The sequence below is a fragment of the Podarcis gaigeae genome (assembly GCF_964106915.1).
Source record: "Podarcis gaigeae genome assembly, chromosome: 6".
NCBI classification, from domain to species: Eukaryota; Metazoa; Chordata; class Lepidosauria; order Squamata; family Lacertidae; genus Podarcis; species Podarcis gaigeae.
The window spans coordinates 77,417,399-77,445,285 of record NC_139682.1 but is presented as its reverse complement, the minus strand read 5'-3'; the positions used below and the strand labels follow the sequence as shown (position 1 = coordinate 77,445,285).

General features: G+C 43.3%; 1 protein-coding gene across 4 annotated transcripts in view; it reads left to right on the top strand.

The window, feature by feature from the left end:
* The window catches only part of COL11A1 (collagen type XI alpha 1 chain), a 258,210-nt gene that overhangs the window by 226,195 nt on the left and 4,128 nt on the right, over positions 1 to 27,887 (top strand). For all 4 annotated transcript variants that reach the window (XM_083743153.1, XM_083743154.1, XM_083743152.1 and 1 more), the window contains 12 exons: positions 8,867 to 8,920; positions 10,181 to 10,288; positions 10,383 to 10,436; positions 13,663 to 13,716; positions 13,894 to 14,001; positions 15,048 to 15,101; positions 15,213 to 15,248; positions 15,353 to 15,406; positions 16,799 to 17,048; positions 19,987 to 20,099; positions 22,793 to 22,861; positions 24,621 to 24,854. In XM_083743153.1, the coding sequence (XP_083599279.1) occupies positions 8,867 to 8,920; positions 10,181 to 10,288; positions 10,383 to 10,436; positions 13,663 to 13,716; positions 13,894 to 14,001; positions 15,048 to 15,101; positions 15,213 to 15,248; positions 15,353 to 15,406; positions 16,799 to 17,048; positions 19,987 to 20,099; positions 22,793 to 22,861; positions 24,621 to 24,854 (1,188 nt within the window). The remainder of the gene's footprint in view (positions 1 to 8,866; positions 8,921 to 10,180; positions 10,289 to 10,382; positions 10,437 to 13,662; positions 13,717 to 13,893; positions 14,002 to 15,047; positions 15,102 to 15,212; positions 15,249 to 15,352; positions 15,407 to 16,798; positions 17,049 to 19,986; positions 20,100 to 22,792; positions 22,862 to 24,620; positions 24,855 to 27,887) is intronic.

Sequence of the window (27,887 nt, the reverse complement as noted above, 5' to 3'; positions counted from 1 at the left end):
TATGGTGCTGTGACTCCAGACCCCTTCTGGAAAGCAATGCCACTATGAATTTATATTTCCACCTACTCAGTAACTGGGAGATTGAGTGCAGATTCATTGCTTGGAAGCAGAAACCCCCTGGGCTCCACAATCATGTTGACTAACATATCCATTGCCCTTTCTCCTTCCACTCTTGCACTCCCCACTCTGGTGTGTGTTCTCACCTTATTTCACCCCTCACACTTTCCCAGGCAGGAGCCCTCCTCCTTTCTATTTTTTCCTCCTTTCTATTTCACACTCTTGAGTGTCTTTCCAAATCAGTTTCTTCTTCCACCACAACAGTCAATTGGTCATTCCAGGAAGCCTTTAAATCAACGGTGCTGCATTTGGCAATTACCATATTTTTTGCTCTATAACACGCACCCAACCATAACACGCACACAGTTTTTAGAGGAGGAAAATCCGTAGGCATGCCACCCGTAGGCATTCCCTCCATAACATGCACAGACATTTCCCCTGACTTTTTAGGTGGAAAAAAGTGAGTGTTATGGTGCAAAACCTCAAGAATTTGTTAGTGTTTCTATCCAACTAGCTAAAAATGCTGGGGATAAGGAAATAGTATCTTTCCCCATAAAATTCTCTCTGTGAAACAGTTTGCTTAAAGCTTTCAGCACCATCCCCAACCTGACCTGTTGTATGCACTAATTCAAGCTCAAGAATCTTGTTGTTTTAGCCAAAATGCTAATCACCTGTGCTTTGCACTACAATGTGAAATACCAGCTCTTGTCGTAAGAGGATTCCATTCCACAATCTATTTGCCAGGCAAAAATTGATCTGCTAAAAATACTTCATGGTGACTTCACCATCTAAAAAAGTAGCATGTGAATCAGCTGTTATTGATCATAAGGTGTTTTTTTATTTATTTATGAAGGAGAGCCTCTCATTCTTTTACTATGATTCTAATGTCACTTAGACCCTATATGCCTGAACAAATAAGAATTCAATGTCTGAAGAAGAGATGGGGGTACAGAAACCCTGCCCCAGTGTTGGCTCCTCTATGGTTCCTCTCAGACTTTCTCATAGACTTCCAGCTGAAGGTACTTAGAAGCTGTCATGTGATCAGGAATATCGAGTCCCATGAAGGCCTAGCATTTTGAATTTTCCCCAGCACCACAAGGGTACAGCTCTGGGATGTTGTGGGAATTTTTTAAAAAACAGTGGCTAGGTGGGAGCCAAGGGAGCGTATTTTGCCAGGGGTCTACTTAACGTGGAGCTGGCCATTTATACTTGGTGGACACATTTATTATTATTATTATTATTATTATTATTATTATTATTATTAGCTGCCTATCTGACTGGGTTGCCAGAATCAGCTACTTTACACAAAGACATTCACATCCATATGTAGAATGGGCCTTCCCACTGTAAAGGTAAAATGCTTGAACAGGTAACTGCGAGCCTTCTTTAAATGTCATGTAAAACAATATTTTTTAAAAAAGGGGGATGGGAGCTGGAATCTAACAATGATTTATGCTGGCATTGTTTTCCCATTATGGGCAAAGCATTTTGCTTTCTCGGCAGGATGCCCCATGAACTTGTAAATGAGGGTGGAATTCCTTTCTTCCCCCCTGAGCAATATCTACACAGAAAGGCTAGTAGTAGAGCAAACAGGTGTGGCTGCTTTTTTCACCCTAACAAACGGCCACGTCATGTTTATGTGCCTGATAAATAATGAATGGCACTTTGCTTAAAAGACAAACAAGCATATTTTCCATCAGCTGACTGATGACTCCAAATAGCATTTCGAACATGTTTTTCAAAGGGAAGCCTTTAGGTTGAGGAATGAGATGAAGATAAACTGCTACCCAACGTTCTCCGGCAATCAGGCAGAATGAAAAAAGTTGCCTCTTTGGCCACTTTGTCGACTCATGGAATTATTTGCATTTGATAAATGCGTTCCCTTCAGAGCATAAGATAAAATCATAAATAGGCAATGAAACAGTGGCTGGGCTCGGCAAGAGAGATCCAGATGTGTAAGCAGCCCCTGGCAATGGGAAAACTGCAAGTTCACATCTGGATTCATACGGCAAAAGGCAATGCATATTGGAGGACATTGGTTGTTATGCCAGACTAGTTGCCTGTAGCTTTCTATTCATGTATGTATTTCATCACATTTTTATTCCACCACACTTCCAAGGAATTAATGTTTCTCCACCTCCCTTTTTCTCTCTGTTTCAGAGAGAGAGAAAGAAGGAGAAACAAGCCCAGGGTGACCCAGTGAGCTTCAACTGCAGCTAAATCAGAGCCTGGGGGTGGAGGACGTACATTAATTCCGTGTCCTTCTTGTTGCTCAGATCTTTTGTGCAATTTTTTTTTTTGTTTTTTTAAGCCTGCAATACTACAAAACTCAAGCCGAGGAAAGTAAGATAAATAACAATTAGCCATCTTTTCTTTGTAGAAGCACCATCTGTGCAATGCCGGCAATCACAGGGTGTTAACGAGAGCCGTTCATTTACCCACTTTGCATTCAATGCAGAATTGGCACTGTTTGATAACGAATGCACCCCTTTTGTTTAGCAATCACGATTCATTGTGCTTATAATTTAGCGATCACAGTGTTCTTAAGCTCTGCTAATTAATGTTGCAGCTGCATTCCGAGATTATGCAAGAAACATATTTCTAGTTATAATGAAGTTCTTTCACAGCTTCTCCCACCAGAAGAGAATTGGTTGTAACCATTTTACAAGCTTGCTTGAAGTAGGTCCTGTGTAGTAATAGAACTCATTAATTGCCTTCAAACAAAGGGAACGTTGGTGTGTTACACACTAACAAATCTGGGTTTGCTCCCAGAGGACCACAAAGACAAGAGGGTGCCTCTTGCTAGCCATCTGACAAGTGTGCATGTGTGCATGATGCACATCCTGTACACTCCCATTTTCCATAGTCACACTTTACACTGTTAAGTTTACATTTTTTAAATTATAGATGCCTAAGTAACCAAATATATGGCAAAGCCTTAAGAGAAAATGTTCTCTCTCTTGCAGGGGTGCCAACTTGAATAAAATATTATGGGGGCCCAGGTAGGCCCCGCCCAATGCAATTGATTACATAACACAGTGTATATACAACATTTGAATGGGAATGCCCACAAAGTTTGTGGGGGCTCATCCTCCTCAAATATTTTATTGTGGGGGTCAAAGCCCCCACATCCCCTGGAAGTTGATTCCTATGTCCCCTTATTATTGCCCCCAGCGTATCCCTATATGGGTTAATCCAATTTACGTTGTTGCTGTTGATAAGCAAATGCAATTGGAATGGCCAGTGCATTAAAGGAATTTTTTTTACTAAGCTCCTATTAAATCCTCCTGACCACCCACTGTGAGTCTGGAGTTGGGGGGAGCCAAGGCTTCTCCATTGACCAGGGCCATCTTTACCTGGGGGTGCAAGGGGTGTGGGGCACCCAGGCATCGAAATCTGGCAGGCGCCAGGCACCCGCCGCTGAAGCCGCCTAAGTGTATTGTGTTGAGCTGCTATGCGGCAGTGGGATCAGTGGCACCTTTGACACGACTGATCTCGCGCCACCTGCCTGCTAATGCTGCAGCAGGGAGAGCTCTCTGGAAAGTCTCGCTCACCAAAGCCAGGAGGAGGGGGAGTGACAGGAAAGAGGGAGAGACAGACAGAAAGAGAATGTGCCTTTCTAGCGACGGGAGCACGCACAGGCTACGGAAGAAGAACTCGTATATGCACGCTCACAAGGGCCCTCCCAGCTCCTCTAGAAATAAGGTTGCTCCCACAATGAAAGGCTGCCCGAGATGGCTCTCCCACGCATTATTATTATTTTATTTTTTATTTTATTTTATTTATACCCCGCCCTCCCCGGCCAAGACTGGGCTCAGGGCGGCTAACATCAGGTATAGAAACAATTGATTAAAATACAACTTAAAAACAAGATGATGATGATGATGATGATGATAATGATAATAATAATAAAAATAATAATAATCATCATCATCTATTTATACCCCGCCCATCTGGCTGAGTTTCCCCAGCCACTCTGGGCGGCTCCCAATCAAGTGTTAAAAACAGTACAGCATTAAATATTAAAAACTTCCCTGAACATTTGAAATAAATGTAGATTAAAATACTACCTAAAATGCATCCTCATTTCAGTGGAAGCCCAGATCAAAAACTGTTTGTGGCAGGGGGAATGTCAAATCTTCACCAAGGCCAGTTATCCAGACTGGTCCTGCGTGGGCCAGAAAAGCCAGGGAAGTCCCCAAATAGGGGTTCCATCGCAGAAGGAAAAGGAAAGAGAGGGAGGGGATCAGGCTGGTTCCAAGCCAAAGGCCAAGCAGAACAACTCTGTCTTACAGGCCCTGCAGAAAGAAATCAGATCCCGCAGGGCCCTGGTCTCATGAGACAGGGCATTCCACCAGGCTGGAGCCAGTGTTGAAAAGACCCTGGCTCTGGTTGAGGCTAATCTGACTTCCTTAGGACCCGGGACCTCTAGGGTGTTGCTATTTATGGACCTTAAGGTCCTCCGCAGGGCATGCGCACAACGCCCTTTCATCTCATCTTGCAGACACCCCCCTATGCCCGTAAACACATGTGCATTTACTCCGACTCCCAATGTGCTCTTTGTCTTCTTTGGAAAAGCTGGTTTTAAACAAAACACACACACATGAAAACTCCTTTTGGAGCCACGCAGGCATGAGTGCTATTTATCAAATGATAATAGTGACATGTTGTTGTTGTTGTTTAGTCGTTTAGTCATGTCCGACTCTTCGTGACCCCATGAACCAGGCACTCCTGTCTTCCACTGCCTCCCGCAGTTTGGTCAAACTCATGCTGGTAGCTTCGAGAACACTGTCCAACCATCTCGTCCTCTGCCGTCCCCTTCTCCCTGTGCCCTCCATCTTTCCCAACATCAGGGTCTTTTCCAGGGAGTCTTCTCTTCTCATGAGGTGGCCAAAGTATTGGAGCCTCAGCTTCAGGATCTGTCCTTCCAGTGAGCACTCAGGGCTGATTTCCTTAAGAATGGAGAGGTTTGATCTTCTTGCAGTCCCTGGGACTCTCAAGAGTCTCCTCCAACACATAAGGCATAGTAAAAGTTAATTTGGAGGCTAAACTAAATTTGGGGGTGCTGGGCAGATCTTTGCACCCCAGCGGCACATATGCTAAAGACGGCCCTGCCATTGACTACAATGTTGGGTGGTGGTGGTTCTGTTTCATGGGCAACTTTGTATAGAGCCATTCTCGGTACATGCTGCAGACAGAGAAACACACGCTCAGGAGATCTGGATTATTGGTATCTCATTTGTTTGCTGGGTTTTGCCAACCTCAGCTTGCCAATGAAGGCAGCCTCTCCCATGCATGTCTTGGTCATGGTTCCCAAATTACATGACTAATGACTGACATAGGTCTCTAGGATCATGTCGGTTCTTTCCATCATGGCATCTGCTATGGTGGGGCTTACATGGAAAGTTTCCACATGATCTAAGCAAGTTTTGCAATGCAGGTCACCAGACCTTTCTGATGTAATGTGAGGCCTGACTATGGAAGGTGCAAAGCAATCTGAGAATCTGACAAGAGAATAAGGGTCAAAGTAAGGACCTGTTGTCCTGCTGTAATGTGTGAAGCATGTCTTGTAGTGGGAGGAATTCTGAATTTCGGAAGGGGAATACATTTAGATCAATTCAGCATAGAAACAATGATAATGAAGGCACCTGGTTCATACAAATCAGCTGCAGATTGATGGACACATTAAATGCAAAGTGTGGGAGCTCGATTCTTATGCAGCAGCTGAAACCATTAAAATGTTACACATGAATAGTTGTTGGAAGCCGCCCAGAGTGGCTGGGGAAACCCAGCCAGATGGGCGGGGTATAAATAATAAATTATTATTAGTTATTATTATTGTTGTTGCATGGAACAGTTTTCATGTGGCTGCATTTAAAGGGATTCACAACACCAATGCTTGCTTGTATGAACCAGGCTTTAGATACAGCATGGCAGACAAGAATTTGTTTAATTTTAAGAAGGGGCTATTGTTGATGTCATATCACATGCCCTATGGCCTTCTTCACCAATTGCTCAATGTAACCTTTCAGGAGTATCAAAGACAAAAGGCCTTGGTGCAGCCGCTGCTCATTAAAAGTGATCTTATTTATAAGATGTGGGACTCGTCAGCTTTACTACAGTGTATGCATCATGGAAGGAATGAATCAATCCCACGCTTTGAAGTCTTTTAAGAACTGCAGTGCCACTAGCTCTATCCAGCAATCCAGATGCATGCATGCATCCAATGGGAAAGACTTTAGAGATTGCAAAATCTCATTGAACTCAGCACCGGCATCGGCGGTGACATCAGTGCTGAATTTACGTATAAGCTAAACAAGTTATAGTTTAGGGTGCCATTCTCTTGGGGGCCCCAAAAAAATTAAAGGAAAAAACAACCTGGATGTACATTTCCAAAATATAAGATAAAAAACAAATAAAATAAAACCTACATACAGTTAGAGCTTAATAATTATTTCACTATTAATATACTTCTTCTTAATTGTATTTCAGTTCAACAATTAATGGTACTTTGATAAAATACATATTTTGTTATGTGCAAATGGCTTTAGATACCTATTAGGTCCATAAATTACCATATAGCCTATATTCAACAACAAAAAGCAGTGAGACTTTGTTGTTGACAAAGGACAGCTGGACATATAAAGGGCCCCATTACCTTCAGTAGCCTAGGGCCTCATCAAACCTAAATCCGTCCCTGGCTGACATTGTCATGATAAAAATAGGCAATTATTGAACATATATTCTAAAAGTCATACTCTTAGAAGTGGTCCCTTATTTTAAATGTGTTTGCTCATTCGCTGCGATGGCACTCCCGTGTATTTTCCATTTGAAGATGGATGAATGGCTGTTTTCTCCTTCCTTCCGAAAGAGCCGCTTTTCATTTCATTTGTGCTGTGGAGATCATCTTACTTCCTTTACATATTTTAAATTCATTGTGTGTGGAACAAGCAGTTCCCTGCAAAAAAATAATGCATGCTGCAACGTTATCAATCAATTCATCTTTAAGACACCCCAGCACTGTTTCGTGTTTTTGCTGACAAAGACTGGTTGTGTTGCTTTTCTAGAATTTAACTATGTGGGATAGTACAACAAAGGTTTTGGCGATTTCCTCAGTGGGACCTGCTGCCCTCCAGTGCCTTGCCAAACTTGGCATTGACAGAAGCATCTCATCCTCCCTCTGCAGCCAACCTTCCATTCAGGCACCCAAAGTTATCACTGCTGCTCAGAGGGACATAGTAGACAAGTGAGCAGGCAATATTTCTGCCTCACACTTTCTTTCCCGCTTACAGTCAAGCAAGCATGGTGAGGATTGGCAGCAGGTCCAGGGGTTGGCAGTGGGCTGCCCTAATGTGCCCGGGCTTGGCTGCTTCCCCGAGGAGACACAGGCTCGTATCTAATCAGATAATGCCTCCTTGGGAGATTTGTGTGTAAAGCACGGCATGCAAATTTCGCAGGCTGAGAAACGTGGACCAGGAATTATCACACAGCCTTCGTCAGGCTCCATTCACTACCACTGTACAATTGCTCAGAAGGAAGAATAGAATTTGGAATGAAGAACGGCCTTCGGTTCTTTCTGAAAGATCTCCATTGGCTACCTATATGTTTCTGGGTGGAATTTAAAGTGCAGGTATCAACCTTTAATTAGCCGTAAACAACTTGGGACCCAGTTATCTGAAGCAAAGCCTCTCCCAGGGTGAGCCTCTCCCAGGGTTAGTCTCCCTGGGTTCATAGTCCTGGAAGAATGCTGCCCATGGGGTCACACCAGGTGTTAAATATATGGTGGCACCCTGATTACAGAATGCCCTCCTTCTGGAAGCATGACTGGCACTGATATGGCTAGCATTTCAGCACCAAATAAAAACTCAACTCTTTCTCTTTGCCTAACCCTTTCTAGGATTTTAATTTGCCACTGCAATGGGAGCCATAGTAGGCTGTCTGGGGTTTTTAATTACTGATTTTATGTTTGTTTTATCTTCTTCTCCATCTCCATTTGTTGATTGTGGTTGCTTTAAACTGAAGTGTAACCTTGAGATCTTCTTTTTTTTTTACTACTGCTTGTTGTTGTTGTTTAGTCGTTTAGTTGTGTCCGACTCTTCGTGACCCCCATGGACCAGAGCACGCCGTCCAACCATCTCGTCCTCTGTCGTCCCCTTCTCCTAGTGCCCTCAATTTTTCCCAACATCAGGATCTTTTCCAGAGAGTCTTCTCTTCTCATGAGGTGGCCAAAGTATTGGAGCCTCAGCTTCAGGATCTGTCCTTCCAGTGAGCACTCAGGGCTGATTTCCTTAAGAATGGATACGTTTGATCTTCTTGCAGTCCATGGGACTCTCAAGAGTCTCCTCCAGCAGCATAATTCAAAAGCATCAATTCTTCGGCGATCAGCCTTCTTTATGGTCCAGCTCTCACTTCCATACATCACTACTGGGAAAACCATAGCTTTCACTATACGGATCTTTGTTTACTACTGCTACTACTACTTATTTTATCCTGTACCTTTCATGTAAAGCACTTTGGGTGTGTGTGTTTATAGGAAAGTGGATTATTAAGAAATGTACAAAAAGATGTATTTCTAATTTTATTGAGCCTTTGAACTTCCAGCAGCAATTGTACTTTGGATTTTTAGCAAAGCGACAGCTCAGTTTTGCAGTTGATTCATTTCCTTACTTTTATCATTCACTAGTGTTTTACCAAATCTAAACAAATCTTCTGCTCATACTTTTCTTCAGTTTGATGTATGTTTTATAACCAACTCTATTTGTGAGCCGGCAGATATCCTACACACATAACTTTTATCCTGTTGTGACAGGGACCTCCAGGAGCAGCTGGTGCTGAAGGAAGGCAGGGTGAAAAAGGAGCAAAGGTAAAATTGATGCATTTTATGCTACAAAAATAGTGTGCTGTTTTTTCCTCCAAAGTGCATGCTGTGGTTGGTGTCAGCTGCAGAGAAATTGCCTTTTCTTTTCATGCTCCTAGCTTCTGCCCCTTAGCATCCTAAGCCAAGTGTAAATGATATTTGCTTACTTTCTTTTCTAACTGTGCACGGGGCCAATGCACATGAAAAGATGAGCTGGTAATTATAAAGCCAGAGGTTTATTGCACTATCAGTTTGTCCCTTATTAGTGGCCACATAAGAAGCCTACACGCATTGTATCCATGTTCCACACTGTATTTGCAATTGAATTTGCAATTACCGAATCATAAACAGGGTTCTGGTGACAAAATAAAGATTGACACCTGACTGGCGGTGTTCACAGTTAGCCCACATCTTGGGCTAGGCATGCTAGAAGAAAAAAGGAAGAGCAGGACTATGTGGATTGACACACAGCATTTCTGCACCTCCACAACACAGAGAAGAAAGCTCCTTCCTACAGCAGTTCCACAAAGGCAGTAACACAAAAGATCATTGTAACTGGCAGGAAATCCTACATATTCACACCCATCTTGTTTTGATCTAAAAATGCATACAAATTGAGGAATGCAGAGGACAAGATATGGAAGAATGTCCAGTGCCCTTCCTTTTGTTTGGGAAGTGCACCATACTTTAAGATGCATGGCTCTAGATGCATTTGAACCACAGCCAGTCATGGACAAATTGAAAGTGCGCACAGAAGATACATGTTTTCAAATACAGTGGTACCTCGGGTTACATACGCTTCAGGTTACATATGCTTCAGGTTACAGACTCCGCTAACCCAGAAATAGTACCTCGGGTTAAGAACTTTGCTTCAGGATGAGAACAGAAATTGTGCTCCTGCAGCGCGGCAGCAGCAGGAGGCCCCATTAGCTAAAGTGGTGCTTCAGGTTAAGAACAGTTTCAGGTTAAGTACGGACCTCCAGAATGAATTAAGTACTTAACCCGTGGTACCACAGTTCTTCTGAAGTTTAAAGAGAATTTATACAATGGGGCTTCCTTCCAGTTACATTTGGGACAAGGTTACCCGGGGAAGAGAATTTGGACACAAAAATGGAAGGAAACTGTGCCAATACATTGTACCCTGATCCTCTGAATGCATAAGAACACAGGCTAACTAATCCCTTTACTCTCTTCTCACACTCTGTTTTTTCATCTTTAAATGCAATGGCCAAACAATCCATTGACATCACTTTACCTGTATTGTAGGGGGAACCTGGTTCAGAAGGTGCTCCAGGAAAAACAGGCCCAGTTGGACCTCAAGGCCCTTCAGGGAAACCTGGTCCAGAAGGTCTTCGGGGTATTCCTGGCCCCGTGGTGAGTACATTGACTGCAACATGTTAGCAACTCTCGCTTCTTGCCTTCTATGATATGCTCTTATCTAAAAAATCCTAATTTGTCTTTCCTATAGGGAGAACAAGGTCTACCTGGAGCACCGGGTCAAGATGGTCCTCCAGGTCCCATGGTGAGCACCTTTTCTTGTGAAGCTTTTGATTAAACAAAGTGCCCTTAGGGATGCTAACTATTACAGACCAAATTGGGCATTTCTCCTGGATTTTGTAGCTGGAAATGGCAGGGGGAGAAGTATTAATGATTTGTCACACATCCTGAAAAATTTAAACTTTGGTTACTCTTAAAGTTCAGATTGAACTTTGCCGTAGATGCTGACTCCATGCTATTTCCAATGGACTGCATCTGTGAGGAGAATACCAAACCTAAGATAAAGTAGGAGGACAGAACATGCTGCAGGTGAAAATTGTGTTCTGCATCTCAGAAACCTTTAAAAAAGAAAATGTACCATCGCTATTTCACTTTTTGTCCATGAATTATGTATTTGCCTGGGCTTTCTGCATCTAATGATATCCTAAAGAAGAAATGGAAAAGATACACACTGAATAATGTTTTTGCACATGAAGAGTTAGGGCTGTTTTCAATCTGCACTTGGTTGAAGGGGTCACTTAACCATTCCTAACAATACAGTGATTTCACAGATGTCTGCTGCCAGCAGGCAACCAGCAGTCAGAAGGCACTGAGAGCCCAACCCTATGTATGTTTACTTTGAAGTAAGTCCCACTGAATTCAGTGGGGTTACTTCCAGGTAAGCTTGTATATGATTGCAGCCAAAGTCACTTCAGATCCCTATCCCCAGCCCCTCAGATCTCCACAAGTGGGTGCTCAATGAGTCCTTGAGTTTATCGTACATTCTTATAAGTGTGTCTAGGGTTGCAGCTTAGTAGACCTGAGTTTGGCTTTCCCCAATATTATTCCATATGAATAATATCAATAGCATTCCTTCTACAGATTGAGGAGAAAATTAAGATGCATTTATTAAGTTTTCGTAAACAACAAGCAAGACAAACAGCAGTGAAACAATGAACAATAACTGTGTGGAACACATTAGTGCGGTGGGAATAAAAATAACAAAAGGTTCAATACATTTTTGCAGACATCATAATAAAATAGATTCTTTGAAGGGACATTTTAGAATGTCTCAATGTTGTATTTTAATCTTGTTTTAAGTTGTATTCATTCAACATGTTTTTATTATTGCTTGTTAGCCGCCCTGAGCCCGGCCTTGGCAGGGGAGGGTGGGGTATAAATAAAATTTTTTATTATTATTATTATTAGAAGAGTCACATATCGATAAGGTAACCTCACCACATAGAGACATGTGTCATTGGGGGTACATGCAGGACATGGTTTTTATTTATAAAGCATTAGTGCTTTCTGGGTATGTTTAGAAACAAAAAACTATTGTGGTATTTAAATGGATGATGAGTTTGAGCCTATCCCATCAAAGATCAGGTGAAGTCAATCCATTGTTATATTTTGGTCCAGGTTAAGGCAGGCCTCCATCCCCACCTTGGGAACCCTTGTGGGAAATTTGACAACAATAACTTGAGAGTCGGCCAAACCTTAGCCAAAAAAATGGGCGAAGTCACACCAAAGTCTGCCATCAGCCTGCCTTCTTGAATCAAAATGGTTCTTGGTGACCAAACATGAACAAAGACTGTTCCCCGCCCTCTCCCCGCAAACTTACATGTCAGGAATGTCTTGAGAGGCAGTTGAAGCCATGCCAAAAATTGGGTGAAGTCACACCAAAGTCATGTTTTGGTCCACCAGCTTGATTCAAAATGACAGCCAGCATCCAAATGTTAATGTAGATCCCCACCCCCCAGCTTGGGAACCTGTCTGGCAAGTTTGGGAATGATATCTTAAGAGGTGGCTGAACTGCTGCCACCCCCCCCCCCAATGGGTAAAATCACATCAAAGTCAGTTTTCAATCCTCATCTTGATTCAAAATGGCAGGCAGCATCCAAACATCGATGGCCTCTGCTCCCACCTCTGGAACCCTCATGCCAAATTTGGTGACAATATCTCTGGAGGCAGCAAAACCTGTAGTAAACAAACGTACAGACAAACCATTTTCCAAAATATATAGTAGATATCAATGGAAACCATAAAACATCCAAATGGACTCATTTTGTAACCCCTCTTAGAACCATCTTTTGATGGTTTAAATTCTCAGACAAAGCAATGCCCCACAATGATCCATGTTGTGGATCAAGATGCACACACACACACTGTTACACTCAACAGTCTCCCTCTTTTCCCCTCAATGAACATTTGATCAGTGCTGTCATCCAACAATGCTGATCACCTGCTGGAGGAGACCCTGGGAGGGTGTTTGCAACTGGATTCCATTTCCCTGGCAGGCAATCAGCATTGCCAGAGATGATAACATGGATTTTGTTTCTAAAATTTCTATTTCTAAAATTCAGGGCACAAAGGTTGTTGAGCTTTTTTTTTGCAGAAATCAATCAGATCCTGGACATTTTGCCGATTTTCCATATTTTCCTCCCAGACCCTATTTCCACTGCTTAAATCCTGTCACTGCCCCTAATGTTGAGTGCTGCTCTCAGGCTTCAGGAGCATTGAATATGCACCCCATTCACTCGGGTGGTGGGTGGGTAAAGGTAAAGGGACCCCTGACCATTAGGTCCAGTCTTGATCGACTCTGGGGTCGCGGCGCTCATCTCGCTTTATTGGCCGAGGGAGCCGGCGTACAGCTTCCGGGTCATGTGGCCAGCATGACTAAGCCGCATCTGGTGAACCAGAGCAGTGCATGGAAACACCGTTTACCTTCCCGCTGGAGCGGTACCTATTTATCTACTTGCACTTTGACGTGCTTTCGAACTGCTAGGTTGGCAGGAGCAGGGACCGAGCAATGGGAACTCACCCTGTCGCAGGGATTCGAACCGCCGACCTTCTGATCAGCAAGCCCTAGGCTTTGTGGTTTAACCCACAACACCACCCGCATCCCTGGTGGGTGGGTAAAACTGCCCAAAAGCAAAACTAAGAAAACAGGAACATCGAAAACTTGTTCAAATGGTTTGTGCATCAGTGAGTCTCTTCAGAACCAGACTGGGACCTTTAAATGTCACTTAAGGTGGGTTCAAATTGGCGTACGCCATTAGTGCAATGAACTACTCCAGTCTGTGCTCATTGTAAGGTCACTTTGCTTAAGGTCACCTTCTGCCCTGCGGCGCGTGCTCCAACATTGCCCATTGAATGCTGGAAAATGTGATTATACCTGCACAGCAGGGCCTTTTTGTGGTTCAGATAAATATCACAAAATTACAAAATAAAGTCATGTCTCCATTTAACGTGCTTGTCCTTGATATCCGTAGGGTCCACCTGGCTTGCCTGGCTTGAAAGGAGATCCAGGTTCCAAGGGTGAAAAGGTCTGTGAAAATTTGTCCTTCGTATGTAACCCAAACGAAAAGTACTTGATGCATCCGTTAACTCTCATAATGTAGTGATTTATTTGTTTTAAATTTGATGTAGCCCATTCATTTTTTAAAGTTGTTTTTTAAAATAATATAAAATTAACTGCAATCTTTAATTTGGATATTTTCCAGGGACATCCTGGTTTGATTGGCCTGATCGGACCTCCAGGAGAACAGGGAGAAAAGGGTGACAGGGGTCTGCCGGGCCCCCAGGGAGCCACTGGAGCAAAAGGAGATGGAGTTAGTAAAACACACACACTTTTCTTATTGGTTTCATTCCTGTTAACCGACCAGTCTCTCTCCAAACTAGCATATTCTTGCATAGTTCTGGGTATATAGAACAAATCTGTTCAGCACTGGGGGAAAAATTAGATTTATGAGGGCAGATGAATAGCAGAACCACAATCTGCTCTGACAATGGAAACTCTTTAAATAAGGAAAGCCGGAAAATGTGAGCTCCTATATTTTACTACTGAGCTATTTTCCTTTTAAAAGATGTCAATTAAATACTCCGGGGGCAGCTCAGCTCTGTTTCATTTCAGCAGAGCTTGCATGGGAGAATTTCCCTTTGGGTTGTGTCTACTTTTTTGTGCAGTTACCGAAAACAAAACAAAAAAAACAAAACACTTTGGAAAACATAGTTCAAAAATAATTGTAGAAGACCACACCAACAGAGAGAAAAAGAAAACCGTGAGCTCAAAACACAGAAGACTAGTATACAAGATGTTTGCAAATGTACCTTCTGTTAAATTAAAGCCTTAATAGTAATAGTGATCTTATACCATCACAGTAGATTTAGGGGCATCTCCCATCCCCATAAGCCAGTAATTGGGAGCCTGTGTTAATTATTTCTGTCTGATTAAATGATATTGGCTTATTCATCAGCGTGACATACCAATTTTTCCTAACCCTATGCCTGTTTTGAAGATTTCTCTTTATTTTCCCACTCATTTGCCACAATGTTGCTAACGACACCCAACAAATTTCTGCTTGCTTTCTCATGCAACCCTTCAAATTGTTTAAGAGATTTGTGGGTTAAATGAAATCTCAGTTCTTACGATCCTTTTGATATTTACAAAAAAAACAACAACCCTGTTTTTCAATATTTCTCATCCATATTATGCAAAACAAAACAAGCAAGCAAGCCTGCATTCTTGGCTTGATAGAACTCCAGCAGTTTCACTTGCAACTCGCTGTCTATGTAATTTTTAGCACCAATAGAGTCAGGTTCTCAGCTTTCAGAGGGTGTCTAGAATAACTTGACTTTGTACATCTTCTTTTTCAAGGGAATTCCTGGTGCTGCTGGCCCACTTGGTCCTCCTGGTCCACCTGGCTTACCTGTAAGTAGCCGCACGCAGCATGTCTCCTGCCATGCCCATCAGTTTTGACATTTGCACCTCGGCAAATGCAACATCGTCTAATGATACCTACCTTTTTCTTTTTTCTTTTAGGGACCCCAAGGACCCAAAGGCTCTAAAGGTTCAACAGTAAGTCACTTTGTTCTCAAATTCTTTTTCCATTGCTGATTATTATTTGTTTCAGTTGGTTACAAAATGACCACTAATACGGTTTCCCTTGTACTCTTTCATAGGGTCCTGGTGGTCAGAAGGGTGATGGCGGTTTACCTGGACCCCCTGGACCTCCTGTAAGTAAAATGGATACTTACCTAATGAATTTTGCAAGTGTTATGCTAGTTATTGGGTGAAAACCACATCCTCTTGATGAGGATTCATGTTCTGTGTATCTATAGCTCCTTGCAGCTTTCTACAACTAGCAAAACAGTAAACAACTTATGGAAAAAAATAGTGAAATGGTGAAAATTTCCCTGATTAGTACAGGTCACCAAAATTTATTGTTTATTTTTAGGATTGCCTGGGTGGAAAACTTTACTTGCTTAATCAGGGAACACTAGATACACATCAAATAGCAGGGATTGGCAAGAGTTTCATGCAGAGCTTGCAGTCTCGTAAGATTTCTCCCTCTCCCTCTTTGCAATTATTGACATTTTAAACCCAACATTTAAATTGGCTTTTATAAGTTACACTAATAGGTAATCTGTCAATGTCCACATTTCCGTGTGTGAATATTTGATCAGGCCTACTTGAAGCACATATTTCATAGTCAAATGCTGCAGCAGTAATATCAGGCTAAGTTATCAAATTGGTGTGAAATAAAGGATGCACTGATTTTCTGATACGCAGCATTGACTCTGGCCTGATTTTTAAGTGCAACTTGTTTGTAAATACAAAACAGCAATTACCCTCATCAGCTCTTTGTCTATGGACCTAATGTGTGACACAGACCAAATGCAACTCATCTGTCAGTTACAATAATTTTAATAATCCTAAATATTAGATATGGAAGCCAAACAGTGGCTTAGTAAAACTCCTGTCTGTCTGTCTCTGCAAATACAAGGGAGTTGCCAGGCCACAATATGTAGCTGTTGGGCTTTCCTTCTCCTCTTCCTCCTCCTCCTCCTATATTTATATTTTATGCCACCTTTTTCCCTGATAGGACTGAAGGCAGCTCAGTGGGCCACAAGTATAAACGAGTGAGCCATTATATCTCGGAAATAAGCCAAAGCATTTTATTTTTTTAGTAGCAAGAAAAATAAACCACCAGAAAGTAGCTTGGTCCTGTTCTGAATGAGCCCATGTTCAAAGCTGTACCCTCCAGCTATACAAGGCTGTTGACCAACAGAGAAAGTGGAGGTTTTGAGGCCTCCCCCTTCCCTTAGCTGTCAGAGGCTTAACATGGCCCGGAATGAGACATATGTACTTCTTTTGCCACCTGAATGTGGAAGATTGAAGGGCCAAAAATCAGAAGGGGGAAGCCAGTCCCCTGCAGAGAACCCCTGGGAATCCTCTGTGTGGCTTCCAGCTGCCACCTTGATGCCGCAGTCTTGCTTTTAAGAGGATTTTGTTTTCACGCCCTGAATCCAAGTGAATAGCTTAATATCCCTTAGGCTTTTTACCCAATCTTGTGTGACTTTCTAAAAAAAGTGGCAGAGAAAGGTCATTGCTTTTGCTTTCCCCAGGGCCCTCCGGGCGAGGTGATTCAACCTTTGCCGATCCAGTCACCCAAAAAGACCAGAAGATCTTCAGATGCCATGATGTCCGATGCAGCCGACAGCATCCTGGATTACACCGACGGCATGGAGGAGATCTTTGGCTCACTTAACTCTCTGAAGCAGGACATTGAGCACATGAAATACCCAATGGGGACTCAGAACAACCCAGCCCGAACATGCAAGGATCTCCAGCTCTGTCACCCAGACTTCCCAGATGGTATGTTAATGTTACATGACAAAAGGCAAATGCGCTGAAGTTGTGATTTGCTAAACTATAATGTCAGGTCATTTATTCTAGTTATATGGCTAATAAAGCCTCTAAAAAGAACTAAATAAAATGCCTATTAAATCCATTCATGCAGGGTTTTGTTTTGTTTTTTTTAAAAAAGCCCTTAGTACTTTAGCACCACCTGAAGAAACTTTGTTTTTGAGCGGGGGCAGGGGGGACTGTTAGCTTGTTTATGGGTGGATGAGGGAGGATGGCATCTCCCCTTATGAAATATTTGCTGAAGAAGTAAAAATAATTCACCTTTACTGTGCAGGAAAAGTGCTACGTGGTACTGTGAATATCAATTTGTTTTAAATAGCATGATCAAAGACAGACACTCCAAGTGTTCAGGGATTATAACTGCACACAATGGTGATAAAGGAGGAGAATGCAAAACTTGGCAGCATGGCTGAAGAGCAATTTCAGAAGAGGAAAGGGGATTGTGTACTTACCAGGGATTGTTGCCATTGGTTGCCCAGACATTATCACGGGGCATCTGCAGAGAGGTCTTCTGAGACCAGCTAAAGGTGGTATTGATGGTGGGAGATTGGTGGTAGTGGTGGTGATGATGAGATAATTACCACATGAGTAATAATTATCAGCTTTGTTCCTGCTTCAGCTGAGGCAAAGGTTTTGTTGGGCCCATGAGAAAGGCATTAGCAAACTCAATAGGGTGTGCAACCCCCTAAACTCAGCCTTGTAATTTCCCTGGAACCACTAAAATGGCTGAGTGGGAAGAATGGATAAGAAAGATGGTGGACTAACTTTGGCAAAGTTAGCAGGCCAAAATAAGAAAACCGAATTAGGATTGTTTTGTGGGAGAATGGAAGCCTTTTTTGGGGGGGGACCACTTAAAGAAATACTATAGAATGATGATCTCGTAAGCAGGATTGCAACTATGAGAAACGGAAGGAATTAGAGATTATTGAATTGTTGTTATGGTCCAAGAGACAGAAGATAGGGTGCGGCAAAGGGGGAGAAATGGAAAACACCATGGAAAACGGGATGGGAAGTCAACAAAAGAAAAGAAAAGAAATATTCTGTATTGGAGTGTATATGTGAAAATGTAATAAAATATAACAGAAAAAATGGCTGAGTGGGCCAGGATTGACATGCATGGGTTAGGCAGTGACCATAAGAAGACTTGGCATATGTCCCAAAGCAGCTTACAGAAAAAATAAAACATACTTAATTTAAAAAGCATAGTAGAACCATAGAGCAACATTCGTGATGCAAAGGTTTCCTGAAACAATGCTGTTTTAAGCTGAGGTCTGAAACGTAGCAGAGACGGTGTCTGCCTGATTTCTAGTGGGAAGGAATTGCAAAGAGTAGGGTCTCCTAAACTGAAGGTATTGTATGTTTCCTTCTTGACATGAATCATACTTCTGGTTTATGAGGGACCAACTCATGGTTCTCCCCCAGATCATCTCTGTGATTGAGGTGGGACAGTCAGGCAAGGCAGTCTTTAAGATATCCTGAGCCCACGTTGTTCAAGGCTTTGAACCTGGTCCAAGAAGCAGATTGGAAGCCAGCGCAGGTCTCTTAACAGCAGTAAAATATGCTGGCAGCAGTCTGTTCCCATCACCAGTCCATCCTCAGATTTCTGCACCAGCTATAGCTGAAGCTTCCAGACCTAACGACAGCCCCACATTAAACAGCAAATATATACAGTACTTGCATTTAAATAGCATTTATATCACTAATATTTACTATGTTCGGCTGCAGTAGGTTGTAGAGCAATAGAAAACAGGCCATGTTGTTCAAGAGGAATCGGATTTATAATTCTCTGTCTTAGCTGGAATTTTCTTTAACCCTATGGCAAGGCTTAAATGAAGAGACTAGCATTCACACTGCCTTTCTGCTTTCATATTCCTTTTATTATATGATGTTTCCCCCCTTTTATCAAGTATATTTTAGTTACTGTATAGAACATGTTCGTTTCATTGCAAAGAAAAAAGAGATGTGGTCTTGAGGAAGAATTAAGCAGGTCTTATGAGAAGCTGCATAAAGTGAACAGAGCTGGCAGTTCATAATAATCAAAAATTCAAACAGTTTTATTGCTTATTGACCCAGTCTTAGGTTTTGATATCCTCAAAGGCAATATTGTTTTTATTGTGTCAAAGCTGCACTTGTACCTGAAGGGTGATATTTCCTTCAGACTCAGCTTATTCCCTCTTCCACTTTACTCTTTGTACCTTTCTGTTGGATCTGCACCACTTCTTGTTAAGGATATCATATGGTTGCTTATTTACCCGTGTCAAAAATCCCTTGTCCATAGAAAGCTAGCACATCAGGGAGCATCTAGCCTCCTTCCTGACCTGCAGGTTTTCTACATGCAGGGAGCATTCGAATACATGAGAGCTATTCAAGAATGTGATTCCTCCTTTACATTCTAAAGTAGCACAGTCCTGGGAGAGCAAACCATATTTATAATTGTGTAAAGCAATTCTTGCTCATTACAGTGGTGCTGATTTATGTGTGTAACACAGATCTCCCTCCTCCTTCCCCCCTCAGGCTGTATGCCTGATAGAGGCTCGATTCTGGACCTGCTGTTCAACCTACTTAGCCGGTTTCTCAATTCACGGGTGCTGTGCCCCTGAGGAAAAAGTCTTTGTTGACCAGTGTATTTGTCTGCTGTGGTTCTGACTCCCACTGTAAAGTCCTTCAAAAATTGTTGCCTATGTTTTCTGAAGCACAAGATAAATGTGCAAGCCTATACTGCGAGAACAGAAAATAATAGGGAGGGCATTTTATTCTGTGCAAAGGTACAAAATGTCTAATCTCATCACTGCATATTTTTTTTACAACCTCATTTAGATGGCAGTAAAAGCTGAGCATCGGCTTAATGAATTATTGGAAGTAATTCCCCTTCTTCTTCATTTCACAGGAGAGTATTGGATTGATCCTAACCAGGGTTGTTCCGGGGACTCTTTCAAAGTGTACTGTAATTTCACAGCAGGCGGGGAAACTTGCATATATCCGGATAAGAAGTCAGAAGGAGTAAGTACCCATCTTCCCCGCATTTGTTGTTGACGGTTCCTACTGTGTTGCTTCAAGATTGTGACTAAAACAGGGGGGGAAATCCTGTCACATTTTTGTTCATGTGCCTTTCCTTGCAGGATAATTACTCCATTACATTTACATAAATTTGAACAAAGCAGTGAAGTGATAATACAGTGTTAGCAGAGATCAGAGGCCCTCCCCAGTCCCTCATGCAGCGCAGATGTAAGCTGACTGCACCTGCTTGCCACAACATTTCTTTTCCTTCTCACACCACAGCTGTGTAGCCATTTCTAAAGAGGACATGAAGCTCAGGCTCCATCCTGGAAAATAAAGCCATGTTTTTCTTTCAGTTTCTATTTTTCTTAACCCTTTCTGGAGGACCATTTCGGTGTGTGCATGCGAGCTGTTTCTTTGCTCCTTCTCACAGAAAGCGGGCGACAACTCTTCTTGCTCAATCTCCTTGTCTGACTACAGTTTACATGGGGCATCTCCACACTCAAGCCCAAATCCTGCTGAAGGGATTCAGGCACAGAATCAGATCTCTGCATTACTTTGCTAAGGGTGGAAAGCTAATTTTATTTCTGGTCCAATGCGTTCACTCATTCTGGTTCTGCTCTGTCCTGTTCCTACACCATTCCATAATTACTATTTTTTATTTTTTTAAAATCTGCATGAAAGTTCACATTTTAATCTGTATTTAAATACAGAATTTTAAGTTTATCTCATACTGCACATTTTTATATATTATTATTTATTTTGACAAACTAATAACCATAAATAAATAAAAATAAAAATGTGCACCCCACCAATGAGGGCCATTCCATTGTAACTATCCAACCTCCCCAAATTTGAACACCTCTTGCAATGGCTTGACCCCTTTCCATTTTAACAGTATAAATTCTATGAATGATACATTAACATGTGTCATTAAGGTAAGATGGAGAATATGCATGAGAAATGATTTTGAGTTACATATTTCTAAAGTTATCTTTTCTCCAAATGTGACATTCTTCTTGGATTGAGAGCCATGAGCACAAATTAAATGTGTGCCCAAAGTACTGTTGGGCAGAATAGACAACTTTGGTCATATCCAACAGGGCTGTTCTTCTCCTACTACGACATATCAAGTATTGAAATCAGATTCTGTGGCTTCTCAAAATAAGATATCAAACATTGTCCAAAGCACACTCTGCCCTGTGAGCACAGGTTATGGGAAGTCTAGTTCTTCATTGGCAAAGCAACCAATTGCATCAGCTCCTAAGGCGCAAGGGATCTACACCCCACTCCTGCTAATTAGCAAGCAAGACATCCGCTTCTTCAGACTTGGGCTCCAACTGGGACCCTTCTAGCTCACTGAAACCCCCTCATCTGACATGGTGTGTGCAAATAATAATAATAATAATTTATTTATTTATTTATTTATTTATACATACATACATACATACATACATACATACCCTGCCCCTCTGGCTGGGTTTCCCCAGCCACTCTGGGCAGCTTCCAACAAAATAATAAAATACAATAATCTGTTAAACATTAAAAGCTTCCCTAAACAGGGCTGCCTTCAGGCGTCTTCTAAATGTTAGGTAATTGTTTATTTTTTTGACATCTGATGGGAGGGCGTTCCGCAGGGCGGGTGCCACTACCAAGAAGGGCCTCTGCCTAGTTCCCTGTAACTTGGCTTCTCGCAGTGAGGGAACCGCTAGAAGGCCCTTGGCACTAGACTTCAGTGTCCAGGTAGAATGATGGGGGTGGAGACGCTCCTTCAGGTATACTGGACCGAGGCTGTTTAGGGCTTTAAAGGTCAGCACCAACACTTTGAATTGTACTCTTAAACCGTCAATTTCTGCTGTGTGGCAGCTCCAGCAGCTCCTGTGCTTTAAGCCCATCCTCGGAGATGGGGGGGGGGGGAGGAGGATGGAGGAGATTCTAATGGCCCGACTCTCTTGGGGACTGTCCCTTCCAGCTCTGTGCCTTCCTACAGCTCTTCCCCCATCTCTGACTGCCTAGATTCTTCCTTTTATTCCACCTGCAGCCTCACAGGTGGCACAGAACCCCACATATTGCCGCCCCCTTCCCCTGGATCATCCTCCTGCTCCTCTGCCCACCCTTAGGACTCCTGCCTGTCCCTGATAAATATTCAGAGGATATGGGCAGTTCAATTCACAGAGGAGAAGTTGAAGGAGGAAATTCCATTGAAACTCCAAAGGGAAGCTCTAAGCATCTTCCATGAGGACCCAGGACATCTTCCCTAACAGGCACTGATCAGACTGAGACTGTACAGCTGAAATCTATGTTAGCTTTTAATGGTCTATCCCTCTACCTTGCAGGAAGACATAACTGTTTCAATTAGGATCACAAGACTATATAACATTTGAAGGGAGCCCAAGACCATCTGGGCAGACCCTCTGCCAAGAGACAAAGTGCTTGCAACCGGTTTCCCACAGATCTGTCTGAACAATCCAATTAATGTATCTGGTTATTTAATATGTAATCTGAGAATTGGATATAAATTTCTATCTGCAGAACCGCAAATATGATTAGAACTAGGCACAGAGCCCAAGCGTTGTCATCTTCTTTTTTTTAAAAAAAGGAGATTAATTTAGCAGTGTTTATGTTAAACTCTGTTAATTCCCACTCATTTCTTGCCGACATAATTAACACTTGCCGTATCTGATCTTCTCTTGCAGGTAAGGATTTCATCATGGCCAAAGGAGAATCCAGGAACCTGGTTTAGTGAATTTAAGAGAGGCAAGCTGGTAAGTCATAATTTCTTTACTCTGGAATTAATAGGCAACTGAGTCCATACTCGCGTGCCCAAATCAGTCAGTAGGTGAAAAACATGCAGGTTTACTTTTTCTGGGTCTGGCGCAAAAGACAATTGGCCATTTGCAACCACACCCAAGAACAAGACACAAAAAAAATGAATTGAAATCAGGACACACAAACCCCAAACATCTCTCTGTGGAGGTGGGGCTCTGAAAGCACAGCACAAAATTAATCTCAATCAGTGTGCAAAAAACATGGTCTCTGCATGTAGGTTTACTTTTCTGGGAATTACACAAGATACAACATGCCAGCAACGTATTTGACATTTTGACTGCATCCCTTTTGATCCCCACCATGGGCAATCTGCGTGCAAGTTTGTTCTGAGCGACTTTCATCGTCACATTCAGTCATTTGCCCGTAGTTTCCTTTCTGGTGCTCGGGGTCAGGACCAAAGTGTACGCAAGGAGCTCTCTGCTGCCTGCAAGGCCTCTTCTTTCCCTTGCTCGTAGTTGCAGCTGGTTTATATTATAGTCCACTCCATCTCCAGGACTTGGGGCAGATGACAGATCATCAGGCTCAAGCTTTGCTGTATCTTTGGAGGAAACAAATTCTGCAGTTGAGGGACAGCTCCTGGGAGAATCTCTCTGTGCATCCTTGATATACAGATGGCAAAATCCAGAGCGTGTCTAACCTAGAGGCATTGAAAAAGAGCAGTGGGAAGGATTTCTTAATAAGTTGTTGCTGAGAACTTATCCAAAAATGCTGGCTTCCTGTCAGTGTTGTTGTGACAACTTAATGAAAGGGAGAGGAGTGAGGCAATGTGTAGGTGGGTCGCAGTGCAAGCATAGCAGTGGGAGCACTGGGTTGCAACTGCAGGCATGCCCACACCACACTAACTTCCCTGCCATGTTTGGCCTTCCACTACGCAGCAGCAACACTGCTGCAGAGAGACTCTAGCGTTGGAGCTTCAGTTTGCACTAAAGACACCCCTATACATTTTTTGCATGCACTGGATCATATATTCAGTGCGCCCCCTAATTTGTTTCCAGAAGAGTGCATTCACAAAGCTTTCAGACTCTGGTATCAAGTGAAAAAAGGAAACCAACCTTGCATGAAGAGAGCTAAAATGTCAAGGAGAAAGCAGGACCAATCAAAGGAGGTCCATTTCACCCAGGCCCTTAAGCTAAGAGGAGGGCCTAAGATTTTGACACTTGTTAATTTTTTATTATTTGATAAGTTTCACAGCTTTTTTTCCTGCACATTGGACCCAAACGTGACACATTTTCACAGTTATAGAAGGCTAGAAAAGCATTATTACAAAATTCATTGTTGGAACCAACAATGGCATGACTGGTGTTGGAAGGAAGCACCTTTGACTTGGGGAAGGAAGCATCTAAACCAGGCCACAGAGTTGCAGCAAACCGAAGTTGTGTCTGTAGAATAACGTTCGTTTGTTTGTTGCAAGGTTGCAGGTCACCATTTGCGATAGTTTTCGGCTTCTGGTAATAGTTTGCGGCCCAAATGCGTAATCATGTAGCGCTGCCCAAAGAGGCTCTGTTTACTGATTCATAGCTTGACTGCATTCTTAATGGGACAGCAAACAGGATTGTGTCAGTTGATTTATAGGGAAGCCAGTTAATGTGTTTTTGTGTCAAGTGTAATCTTGTTTTGCACTTTAAAAGGAGAACCGACCACATGTTTATGCACCTGTTTCATGGGTCTGTATTTTCTTTTGTTTTTACTCCTCAGCTTTCCTATGTGGATGCTGAAGGCAATTCCATTAATATGGTCCAAATGACATTCCTTAAACTACTGAGTGCCTCTGCCCGACAGAACTTCACTTATAACTGCCATCAGTCAGTGGCATGGCATGACGTGTCTTCTGACAGCTATGACAAAGCACTGAGGTTCTTAGGCTCAAACGATGAAGAGATGTCTTATGACAACAATCCTTACATCAAAGTTCTTCACGATGGCTGTGCGGTAAGTATAAGCCCTTGATATGCTTTTCTGCTTCCCTAAGCTAACCTGCCACCTTAATCAAATGAGTTCAGTTTAATGCTATCATGCATGTCTCCCAAGACCTTTCTTTAAAAACAAAAAACAAAACCATAGTTCGTTTCTGGAGTTAGTTCTTCACCTGCGCAGTGTCGTCTCTTTTTAAAATAGCAATAATTAGAACACTTTTAAACTTGGGAAGATGGGAAAGTAGTGTTAGCCCATAACGTAAGGAAAGACCAAAAGAATAAAATAAAATCAGACAATAAGCTGTTCTATATGCACTGACAAGCCAAGTCACTGGAGAAAGAGGATTGAGATATAAGATCGTAATGGGAAAGCATTTGTACTCTGAAAAAGATGAATAAGAATAATGCTGCAAATGGAAGGCCCCCTTCTACCATTTTAATATAATTTCTCCCTAAAGCAGAAAATGCCAAGTGAAAGCAATACCAAAGCTTGCTTTCTTTTTTTTATCTCCTCCTCTTCTTATCCGATGAGCTGCCGTTTGAAGTGGCACTGAAATCTGATACGGATAGAATGGTATTAAGGAAAGTGTGTCTGAGAAGTTTCACAAGTATTGACGTTACTGACGTAACCTCAAGAAGCCTGTGGGTTTCATAACACTGGCTTGATGGCCCTCCTTGTGATTCCCTTCTCCTTGACCCCTGGTTCTATTTATTCAGAACAATTCCCTTTTTAAATGTGTCCCTCCATTCTTTACCATCTCTGATGATCCCACAACCCACCTGCTTCACCAGTCTGCCCCCCTCACCCCATGGAAGAATGCCATCGCTGTAGTTATTGCCCTAATGTTTGGCTTCTGGGCTTCACCCTAAGAATCTGGTTGGTCACTATGAGAAGAGAATGCTGGGCTAGATGGGCTCTTCCTTTGCCCTTACCCATGACTACACTGCCCCTGTCACCCACAGTCCTTCCAATGCCCATCCTGTTTCCCCAGCTCCCATAATTTGCATTGTTAGCTGCAGCAGTGCCTGCATTTGGTGGGAACCCCAGCCAGACATGGCAGCATGGTTCCTGGAGGAAGCAAGACGTCATCCTTCCTTTTCTGTCCCTCCACATTAGACCATGGTTGGGTGAGAAGGCAATTCATCTCCAGCACATTGGCTTCCCCCACAAAATGAGTATAGCACATTATCTAACGCACCACATTGCTCAGAGAAAGACTGGGTGTGATAAATAGATACTAGTGATAGCCACTTGGAAATTTTTCCATAGTGGCAGTGTTTTTTAATCAAAATGCAGGCTGTCATTTGAGCGTTGGCTAAGATGTGCAAAAAAGTAGCATTTTTATGCATCAGCTTATTAAATGCATATGGGACACAGGTGGCGCTGTGGTCTAAACCACTGAGCCTAGGGCTTGCTGATCAGAAGGTCAGCAGTTTGAATCCCTGCGACGGGGTGAGCTCCCGTTGCTCCGTCCCTGCTCCTGCCAACCTAGCAGTTTGAAAGCACGTCAAAGTGCAAGTAGATAAATAGGTACCGCTCCGGCGGGAAGGCAAACAGCGTTTCCATGTGCTGCTCTGGTTTATCCAGAAGTGGCTTAGTCATGCTGGCCTCTTGACCCAGAAACTGTCTGCAGACAAATGCCGGCTCCCTCGGCCAGTAAAGCGAGATGAGCACCGCAACCCCAGAGTCATCCGCGACTGAACTTAACAGTCTGAGGCCTCTGAAAGTCCTATCTGCTTTTGCATTGCCAAGTTGCAGCTGTATCTCTTTGCCAGATGGTCAATGCCTACATTCCTGGTGTTGGTACTCTGTAACCCATAGCCTACTTGATTCTAGAGCATGGAAATTGCCAGCTCATAGTGCCTTCAGATCCAGCCTTGGCAGCAATTAGGCTTGGGTATGGGAGTGAGGTGGGGAAGCTCCCATTGGCAGTAAAGGAAGCTTTTCTGTAAGACTAATTGCCATATGTGAAGCAATCTGAGGAGATCATAGTGCATGGGGAGGGGAGGCTTAATCCTTCCTTCCCCTGCTGTGACCCCCCCCCTTTAAAAAGACCCACATGTACACAGCAGTTTGGTGCCATGGGAGCTTTTTTCCTAAGTCTCATCACCATTAATGCCTTGACTTACTTGGAATTTGAACGCCGCAAACCTGGAAGTAGGTGTTCTGGTTTGTGAACTTTTTCGGAATCCGAACTGTTCCCTTTTGAGTGCCCCCGCTCCTGCTTGCACGGGAATAGGAGCGGGAGTGGGGCAGCTCAGCTGGGGAACACGAACCCTCCGTTTCCCAGTCCCACTCCTGCTTGCATGCGAGTAGGAGCTGGATTGGGGCTGCTCACCTGGAGAGGACCAGGCTCTTTCACACTTTTCCAGTGAGGGGTGTGCTCACCTCAACAGAGAAGTTTAAAGGAGCATCGGGTGGCGAAGGTGGAGACAACCTGACAGCTGCCTCAGCGGCGGTTTAGGGGCTCTCAGATGCAGCTGCCAGGCTGCCTCCACCTTCGCCACCCCAGCAACTATTCCACCTGGCTGCCTTCAGGTGGTGCAGGTACTGAGACCCAGCCGCAAACCCCTCAATGGAAAGTGTGATGGAGCCTGCACCTCCCCAGCTCCTATTCGTGTGCAAGCAGGAGCAGGGGCGGGGATCTCTCAGCTGGGAAGCGGAGGCTTCGTGCTCCCCAGCTGAGCATTTAAAATTACCATATTTTTCGCACTATAGGACGCACTTTTTCCCCTCCAAAAATGAAGGGGAAATGTGTGTGCGTCCTATGGTGCGAATGCAGGCTTTCGCTGAAGCTGGAGAGCGAGAGGGGTCGGTGCGCACCTACCCCTCTCGCTCTCCAGGCTTCAGGAGAGCCCCACCGCCAGCCCCACAAGCTCGGGGGACAGCGGGGAGGCGGAACGCCGCCATCCCGCTTTCCCCCAACTTGGTTAGAAGGCTGGCGGGGGGAGAAGCCTGCTCCTCCCCGTTGCCAGCCCCACAAACTCAGGAGACAGTGGGAGAGGCGCAGCGCGCCCTCCCGCTGTCTCCCGACATGGTTTGGAGGCT